At 43.4% G+C, this 9361-nt stretch overlaps 1 protein-coding gene across 6 annotated transcripts in view; it reads left to right on the forward strand.

Moving 5' to 3' along the window:
* Window positions 1-8991, forward strand: part of MARVELD2 (MARVEL domain containing 2) — a 35371-nt gene extending 26380 nt beyond the window's left edge. For 5 of the 6 annotated variants that reach the window (XM_033928035.1, XM_033928212.1, XM_033927869.1 and 2 more), the window contains 2 exons: window positions 3700-3750; window positions 7315-8991. In XM_033928035.1, coding sequence (XP_033783926.1) covers window positions 3700-3750; window positions 7315-7434 — 171 coding nt within the window. In that variant the 3' untranslated portion in view covers window positions 7435-8991. Of the gene's footprint in view, window positions 1-3699; window positions 3751-7314 lie in introns of those variants that run through there. The other variant, XR_004537588.1, reaches the window with a different exon arrangement.
* Window positions 8992-9361: the final 370 nt, after the last annotated feature.

Below are 9361 nucleotides of genomic sequence, written 5' to 3' on the forward strand. Positions count from 1 at the left end.
AGTTTCTAAACGCAAACCAGCCTGCAATCGTATGTGTGTGTGTTCTTATGTGTAAAATTAATAAGTATAAGTTAAATGACGTCGGCTCAACTAGTCCTCCAAAGCAGCATATGGAAAGAGGTAAAGAAAGGTCCAAAGTGCTCTTAACAGCACAGAGCAAAGAATGGAGTCACCAGTGTGGAAAGGCCAGGCTTGTCTCAAAGGTAACATTTAATACAGTACCACTAAAACCAGCTTCTGAGCCTGACAAATCCAGTCTCTGCCAGGGCTATGGCCTCAAGGCTGGGCTTTGCCTACTGCATCAACTTGTTTATGCTTTTGTGAGACATGCCTGACTCTTAGTCTCTTACAAAGGGAAAGGACCAGCTGAGTGCTAGCAACAGCACTTAACTCACCCTCTGCAGTGTCACAGAAATTAAATGGTAATTTTGATACTATACATTTTGTTTGCCTAATTCATGAGTGGTGTTAATGGAAGAAATCTTAACTTAGAAACATGGTGTGAGGGAGTCTATAGGACACTACCATTCCCCCCCCTGCTGGATACTCCCTCACACTGTCAGAACTCCTTCTTAGGAGGAAGTGACATGGGCTGGAGGAGTCAGGGAAGCAACTGCCAGGAAGTATATAAGGCAGGGCCAGAACTAGATTAGAGAAGCCCAGGGGAGTAGGAGGAAGTGGTAGCCCCAGCATACCCTTTGACCTCAACATCCAGACACTTTGCTTGGCTGAGGTAAGCAAGTTCTTTCTACTAACTATATGTGAGCCCTGTTCTAAGGTCTGGTTAGAACCAGACTTTGCTACCTGTTTGGAAGAAGACCAGAAAATGACACGGGGAAAAAATTTGTCCCTGTCCCATCACCGCAAACCATCTGATCCCATCCGCACAAGCCTCGAATAGTTTTATGTTGAACTTATTTTATTAAAGTATAAAAAGAAACAATATTCTGTACAATTGTCATTTTATAAATCACATTACAGAGCAAGGATCAACAAAACCCTGTCTCCCCTCTCCTCACAAATATCCCCTGCACTATCGAGAAAACTGAAGTCAAATTACTACAGAATGCTACATAGAAAAATCAAGCTAACAGAATACTTCAGTCACACATGGCAGGAATAGTGTTAGGGTAGGGCAACTACCCCCCTGGTCAGAGATAGCCCTAAGCCGGCTGGAAGCTAAAGAAGCTTAGCCTGGGTTTTGCATTCCCCTGTTATGTCTAACACCAGCTCTAGAAGGATACATATTTCAAATCTGATATATTCTAATCACAAGATAGAAAATATTTTTTTTCTACCTTTTGTTTAGTCATTTTATTCTTCACATCACATTGATCTTGGGCTCTGGCTTCTGTTTCTGTCTGTCTACTCTTAACTCACTTGCCAGGGTCTCCTGACCATTTGACATCTTCCATCTCTGTATGTTTTTCCTCCATATTCAACAAGCATCTCCCTTCTCTATCTCCTATACTTCCTTTTTGTAGTATTTCCCCTCTGCCCATCTCCCTGCCTTCATCATCAACACTATTCTGTGTCCCTATGCCCCCTCTCTCAAGTCCCAACATCTCTCTTCTGCGTTCCTCTTCTTCCTCATGTCTAGCAGTCTTCTGTGTCCATATACCCTCCTATGTCTTTCATTGTCCCATTGATTGTATCCATATACCACCCCCATAAAACATTCCCCTTTGTGTCCCTGTGCCTAAGCTCCCATCCATTCTCTTAACACTCCCCAAGGATCCAGCACCTCTCTCCCTTCCCACTAGTTCCAGCTCTGAGCTGTGAATCTAGTACCTCTCCCTTCCCTCAAACTCCCCAGTTTTAGGTCTAGCACTTCTCTTTTCCCTTCAGCTCCAATCCCCCCTCCATATCAGTATCTCTCTCCCTTCCCTCCAGCTCTTAACTCTCTCCCACTTGTCCAACACCTGTTTTCCCCCTGCCCAAATCTAGCACTGTCCTTCAGTTCCAGCTCTGAAGACAGCTAGCAACACCCCCCCCCCCCAGGCAAGTACATCGATAGTGGCAGGTGACACCCCCACCACAGGTTAGCATCTTCTCCCCAGCTTCCCTCACACCTACTACCTGAATGAGCCAGCCATGCCTTGCTGAAAAATTTTGAGAAGCCTTTCTGTAGCCAAGAGCCCCTTCTTGATGTAACTTCTGGTTTCACAAAACCGGAAGTTAAGGAGGGGCTCATCGGCTGAAGGGGAAGCCTTGGAGCAGGCTTATCAAGATTTTTCAGCATGATATGGCTGACTCATTTGGGTAAGATAGGCACAAGGGGAACTGGGGAGTAGATGCTGAGCTGTGGGAACAAGGCCATTTACCGCTCAAGCAGGGCGGTGGAAAACCTTGTTCTTGTTTCCGCCGTAAGTCGGCTACATTGTTTCCTGTTTTTGCGGGCTGCCACGGTTTACCATGGGAACCCTTTACTGTGTCATTCTCTAAAGAAGACATGTGTTTGGGGCATGGAAATATCAGCTCAGCTTGAGACTTGTTTGTCAAAAAGACTTTTTGTGTGTGTCCAATGCTATGAAGCAACAGGATTCAGGGAGTGCTTTGTTTAAAGCCAATAAAGAACTTTCCTGCCCTATTGTTTGTCTGGCTGTGTGTTTCCAGGCCCCAAAAACCTCAAAACTCGCTCGTGGATTCAGCAACAGGCAAAAGTTACTTGAATTTACTTACTATATAGTACAAGCAAAGTATATATAGGTGTGTGTATGTATGTATGTGTATATATATATATATATATATATATATATATATATATATATACACACACCTAAAAATACCTATATATACATATTTTTATAGTGTATATGTAGGTATTTTTATAGTATATTAGAGATAGGGAAAAATAAATAAAAATACCTACATATACTATATATAGTAGATATGTAGATATTTTTCTAGTATTTTTCCCTATCTCTAGTGGGCTCACAATCTAAATTTTATACTTGGAGAAATGGAGGGCTAGGTGACTTACCGAAGGGTCACAAGGTGCTTCAGTGGGAATCAAACACAGGCCATTACACTATTAGGCTACTCCCCTGCATGAATACTATTGGTATAAGGATGTTATGGTCAAAAATGCTCTGTAGAAGACTGATGCGATTCCATGGCTGGAGTGCAGAATTTCTCATCTCCATTGGAGCTTTAACCTGTTATTCAAAAGCAGTGTATTGTTCTTTGTCCTGTTAGTTCCTCCTGCTCCTTTGGGCTTTCATTCTGTATTGAGTTGCAAATGAAGTCTTATGGAGCTGCAACTACCCAGGGATTCCCCCACCTCCCCCCCCCCAGTTTTATAACACCCTTCAAAATTTAGGGGGAACAGCTTGCAAAAAAGGATCCAGTTACCATTTGCTGCTTTGAACTAAGGTTCACACAAGTGTCTCTCATTGTCAATTAAATGTCTGTACAGGTTCTGAGAAGGAAAAAAATGCTTACTGTATGATGCTTCTTCAGTCTTCTGGTTTTATTTGCACTGTTCATTGTGATGCAGCAGCTGTGGTAACAGCCATAGGTTGTGGTAATAGCCCTAGCCCTGCTTGGTGTATCTTGGCTGCTTCAGTTGCTCTGCAGCTGCCCCCTCCCACCCCCCCCAACGGTTTCCTTTTAACTCAAATGAATGGAGCCTAAATAGAGATGGGGGAGGGTGCATTTGTAAATGCATAAATTTTATTTTGTATCTGTTTTTTGTAGGAGCATGACAGGATTTCAAATGTTCTTCAGGAGTACAAAAAGAAAAAGAATGTGAGTGAAATACCTTTTATATTACATTGTATCAGTTTGTCCATCTCTTTCTGCCCTTTTTTTTATTGCTAGGTGACTAGTGGAATTGTCTGGTTATTAGATTTAATGTAAAACTAGTTTTTATTGATGCTATTGGAAAAAAAAGAGCAGTACAGAAAATGCAGAACAAAGAAACAAATAAGAATACAATCATAACTCAAGACCACAACTTACGCCATAACATAATGTTTTAACTATTAAGCGCAGCTCAGAACAGAGAGCATGGATGTAACAGAAATGCATATCCAACGATACAACGCCAATCATGTTATAGTCATCCATGTGTGATAGTTAGTCCAACTTCTCCCCCCTCCCCCATTGAACCCTTCCCTCAACCGCCAAAAGTCAACAAAAAAGAATAACAAAGAAAAAGAGAGGGGAAAAAAAGGGGGGGGACAGAGGGCATGGCAGTTGATAAATTACAGATGCTGGTATCTGTGGGGATTCCCTAGCAACCCACTACAAAATTCACCTAACTTACAGGAAGTTCAGTATAAGACTCTTAAAAATGATGGTTCTTCCCCTCCCCGGTGCATCCTGATTGGCCCAGGTTGTTTAAGGCCCCTCCTATGGGGGCATATATTTCATATAAAGCAACCCTCTGGGAGTGGCTGGACTAAAGCAGAAGCTCATGGAATAAAAAAATGTGTGTGTATATTTGCTTTTTATGTGGCCTGTGAGAAACCATTAGAATGTAAATCCACTCAAGCACAATTCTCTTGCCTTTCTCCTTTTCCTCTACAACCTTAATAAAATGGTTTGACTCTGTGCTCCTCCCTCCATCCAAGAATTTTTTTTTTTTTTTTGGGGGGGGGGAACTAGACAGCAGTCTCTATGCTTCCTCCTGAAAATCTTTGCCACAGTAAGGACCAGGGGTGCAGTGTGTTCAGGGGGGGAATTCATCAAGGGGCACTAACTGATTTTAGCATGTGCTAAATGCCAAGATGCCTATAGTAATATAATGGGCCCCTTAGAATTTAGAGTGTGCAAATCATTAGTACATGCTAAATCTGTTAGGATATGCTGAGTTGGTGCCTCTTGATGAATTCCCCCCCTTGCTGTGTCCTAGGGTCGTCTTCTCTGTGCCTTCTCTAAATCTTAAGGGCTAGATTCACTAAGCCCACCAATCGAGTCCCGACTAGAGAGTTGCGCGGGGACAGAAATCCCACCCGTCCCCGCGAGGAATCCCCTACGTTCCCGCCCGTTCCTATAAACTACAGAAATAGTTATTTCATTTAATTATGCTACTGAATTAAAGGCTCTGGTAGAAACCCATTTAAAAATAAGCAAAAAGACTTTATTAATTTGGAAATATTAATTGGGAAGAATACATACTTTGTAAACGGGTTTCTACCAGAGCCTCTAATGTTTATAAATTTTTATCAACACAACTAATATACTACTTTATCCTTAAGCAAAAAAAAAAAAAAAAAAGAATTTTTTTCCTACCTTTGTTGCCTGGTTTCTGCTTTCTTCATATTCTCATTCAATTCCTTCCATCCACTGCCTCTCTTCTCTCTGTGTCTTCCATTTGCTCTGTTACTGTGCCTCTCCCTTTCTCCCCCCTCCCAAATTGGTCTGGCACCCATCTTTTTCCCTCCGCTCCCCCCATAGTCTGGCACCTCTGTCTTCTTCCCTGCCAGGGTCTTCTCCCCATTCCCTCTTCCCCATTTCCTTCCAGTGTCTTTCTCCCCCACCATCTTCCCCATGTCCTGTCAGGCAGCATCTTTCTCCCCCCTCTGTCTTCCCCATGTCCTTTCAGCGGCCTTCTCCCCCCTCTGTCTTCCCCATGTCCTTTCAGTGGCCTTCTCCCCCCCTCTGTCTTCCCCATGTCCTTTCAGTGGCCTTCTCCACCCCTGTTTTCCCCATGTCCTTTCAGTGGCATTCTCCACCCCTTTGTCTTCCCCAGTGCTTTCAGGGTCCTTCACCCCCCCCCTCCTCCCGTTTACCCCATGTCCTTTCAACGTCCTTCTCCACCCCTTTGTCTTCCCCAGTGCTTTCAGCGGCCTTCTCCCCCCTTAAGCGTCTTTTCTTCTCCACTCCACCTTTCCTCCCTCCCTGCCCCTTACCTTTGTGGCGTTTCCGCACCCGACCGACAACAGAACAGGCCCGGTTGGACAAATCTCCCTGTCCTGTAGCCGCGAATCTAAATTACCTTCTTACAGCAGCTGGAGTATTGAAGCTGCTGTAAGAGGTAATTTAGATTCGCGGCTACAGGGCAGGGAGGTTTGTCGGCCGGGCCTGTTGTCGGTCGATCGGGGGACCTGACCGGCTGTGCACATTCTTCGGGGCGGACCACCCCCTCCCCCCTCTTTCGTTCGCCATTGCCTTCTTCCTACCTGCCCTGCCGCACACAGCCGACCGGAAGTCTTCCTGATGTCAGCGCTGACGTCGGAGGAAGGGAGGGCTTTGCTTAAGCCCTCCCTCCGACGTCAGCACTGACATCGGGAAGACTTCCGTTTGGCTGTGTGCTGCGACAGTGCAGGTAAGGAGGAGGAGACTACCCTCGCGGCTCGAATGCACTGCGATCCAACCCCGCAGGATCCCCGTGACCCTAGGGGGCGTCCCCATGGGATCCCCGTGACCCTAGGGGGCGTCCCCATGGGATCCCCGTGACCCTAGGGGGCATCCCTACGGGATCCCCGTGACCCAAAGGGGGAACCCACGGGATCCCCGTCATCCCCGTTCCCGTGCAGCTCTCTAGTCCCGACCACTTAGCGACCCCTTTGTGACCCGATTTCCCTCCAACCCTATTCACTAAACTCTGTCCCGATCTCCTCCGATCCGCGCATGCAAAGAAGGGGGAACGGCATTCAAATGTTGGCAGGCAGTGATTCACTAAAAAAAAATTAGAGACACCGACTGGGCTGACTGATCCAAAAGTAAGTGACTGCTGAGGACCAGTCGCTCAGGTCCTTTCCAACTATCCTGCCTTCTGCCCTGCTTCTCTGCCCCAACTTTCCTGTCCTTCCCCGCAGTGCAAGCCTGTGGTTTTGACCCGTGGGTTAAAATCACAGGCTCATACAGTAAAAAAAAAAAAAAAGTAAAGTTCCTCCTGACTCAAAAAAAAAAAAAAAAAAAAGTTTCATGCACAGACCATCTACAGAGAGCGATCCGGGCGGTCAGTTGGGGGTGTGATTCTGAACGCCCTCATTTGCTTGAGGGTGCTTCGTGAATCAGCCCCCCGGCCATGAATCGAATCGCTCACGGATCAGATCCAATCCATGGCCTTAGTGAATCTAGCCCTAAGTGTTTTGACAGTGTTGTCTCCTGGGTATCATGGATATTTGTGGCTCAAGGAAATTAGGATATCCACTCTCCCATCCCGTTCTTATTCTTTAAAGAATAAGTCTTGTCACTATATCAAACTGATATGATCTCTGCATTTTGTTTTTGAATAATGATAGGGGGTGGAGCATTTTTCTTGTGTGAGCCCTTTTCGTGAAAATATAAGCGAGAAGCTAAACAGCTTGATGGCTGTTTTGCTGGTAGCCTGGCTTTCATTTATTTCACCTTTTCCTGCAGGATCCTACATTTTTAGAGAAAAAGGAGCGTTGCGAATATCTGAAGAATAAACTCTCTCATATTAAACAAAGAATCCAGGATTATGATAAGGTTATGAACTGGAATGATGGATATAGATAAGACATGGTGCCTCCATGCCGTTTTCTGCCACACGTCTCCATAGATTGAAAGAAAATGTGAAGTGAATTTCCTCAGTGTGTTAATTCTCTTAATTATACTGTATTTGTCATCATATGTAAGGAATAATTTTGTAAAGAAATGTCAGCAAAATATTTAAGAATGACATTGCCATTTTAGAAATGATAAATTATGGTGTATGTAATAGAACATTTCATATTTTTTTGTCAATGGTAACTGTAGATCAGTACCAGATCTTCTGTATTATGTACTAGGAGAGGTTTTATATTTTGTTGTGTTTTTAAATTGTTGTTGGGAGCCTAGACAAAATCTATGATAGGGTTTGATCTCTTTTGTATTTGTTCTTGCAACAGACTGCCATGTTCTGTAATGGTATACTGTTGGCATGGTCCGAGGCATCGCTGGAGGTATACGATCTAGCTTTAATAACATCGTTTGTACAGCTAGTAGGGCAGCACTGATGTATCATATGTATTAGGTTAATCATTTATAATATTTTAAAATGTTTCCTGAGTATAGATTTAGAACAGTAGAGCCTTTTTTTTTTTTTTTTTTTTTGCAAGTTTTAAAAATCCGTACAACCACGTTATAAGTGAGATCTTTTTCTTGGAACAAAGATTCCTTTTACAAAGCTTCATTGCATTTGCTGTGTGGGAATCGCTACTGTAGCTTTGTAAAAGGAGCCCTAAGTTTTTCATAAACTTTTGAGAGTTACCCTGTCTTATCAAGTCAGTTATACTGATTGAGGCTAATGGGGAAAGGAAATTCAGTGCATTTGGTACAAAATTGTTCAATTTATCGATGCCTGTCTGAATCATGGACTGTAACATCCATTTACCATGTGGGCTTACTGCAGCTCTTAAACACTGAATCAGGGTTCCTAAAGTAGGGGAGCTGGCAACCTATGGCCCGTGTAGCAAGTGGCTTTCATTACCTTTTATACCGTATGCTACGGTGTTGGCACAGCAGTTGTTTTTCTAAATGTATGCCTACACTGTGCTTGCCATTGATGAACAAGATTAGCACAGCCTGTTGGAACTGCTCATAGTGCAGAGTCTGTAGAGTAAGCAGCAGGGGTGGTCAAGGGAGGAACCTACCCCCTTCTTATGGCAGTTCTCTATTAGGATAATTCCAACCCTCCCCCCCACATTTCCTGGGGAAGATATCTTTGGCACTGAACAAAAGAAAAAAATGTTATCAGATGCTCTAAAGGAATGTTAAACTGATCCAAGTTAATCCATTGTGTATATACTGTAGATAAGAGTCCAAGCTGCACTAAGCTACTTGAAGTATGCTTACATGTTAGTGTAAAATTTTACTGAAAGGCACATGACACTAGAAGCACCTCAATTGACATTCCTCCTTACAGTCCATGTTTGTGACTTGTATAGCTAGAGATTACTGTAAATGAGTAATGAAATCTTATAAACATGTATGGGAGAGCACATCTTTCTGCCTTTAATTTGGATAGTAATTTTCTGAACAAGTCTGTATCTAAGTACAAAAAAACCTGTTTTAATAAAATCTGCTCAACACACAAATGATAAAAAATAAAGTGTCATATAACACTGATTTATTCTGCTATATTTAGAGGTTGTACTGGAAAAAAACACACCCATCTCAATGATTTGTGATAGCAGAATTGACTTGCATGGGAGTGTGTGATGCAGTGGTTAAAGCTACAGCCTCAGCATACTGAGGTTGTGGGTTCAAATTCTATGCCGCTCCTTGTGAACCTGGGCAAGTCACTTAATCCCCCATTACCACAGGTACATTAGAGTGTGAGCCTACCAGGATAGATAGGGACAAATGCTTTAGTACCTGTATGTAAACCACTTAGATTATAAGTGGTATATAAATACAGTGGTACCTTGGTTTACAAGCATAATTCTTTCCAGAAGCATGCTCG

Source organism: Geotrypetes seraphini, chromosome 1 (genome assembly GCF_902459505.1).
Source record: "Geotrypetes seraphini chromosome 1, aGeoSer1.1, whole genome shotgun sequence".
In the NCBI taxonomy this organism is placed as follows: Eukaryota; Metazoa; Chordata; class Amphibia; order Gymnophiona; family Dermophiidae; genus Geotrypetes; species Geotrypetes seraphini.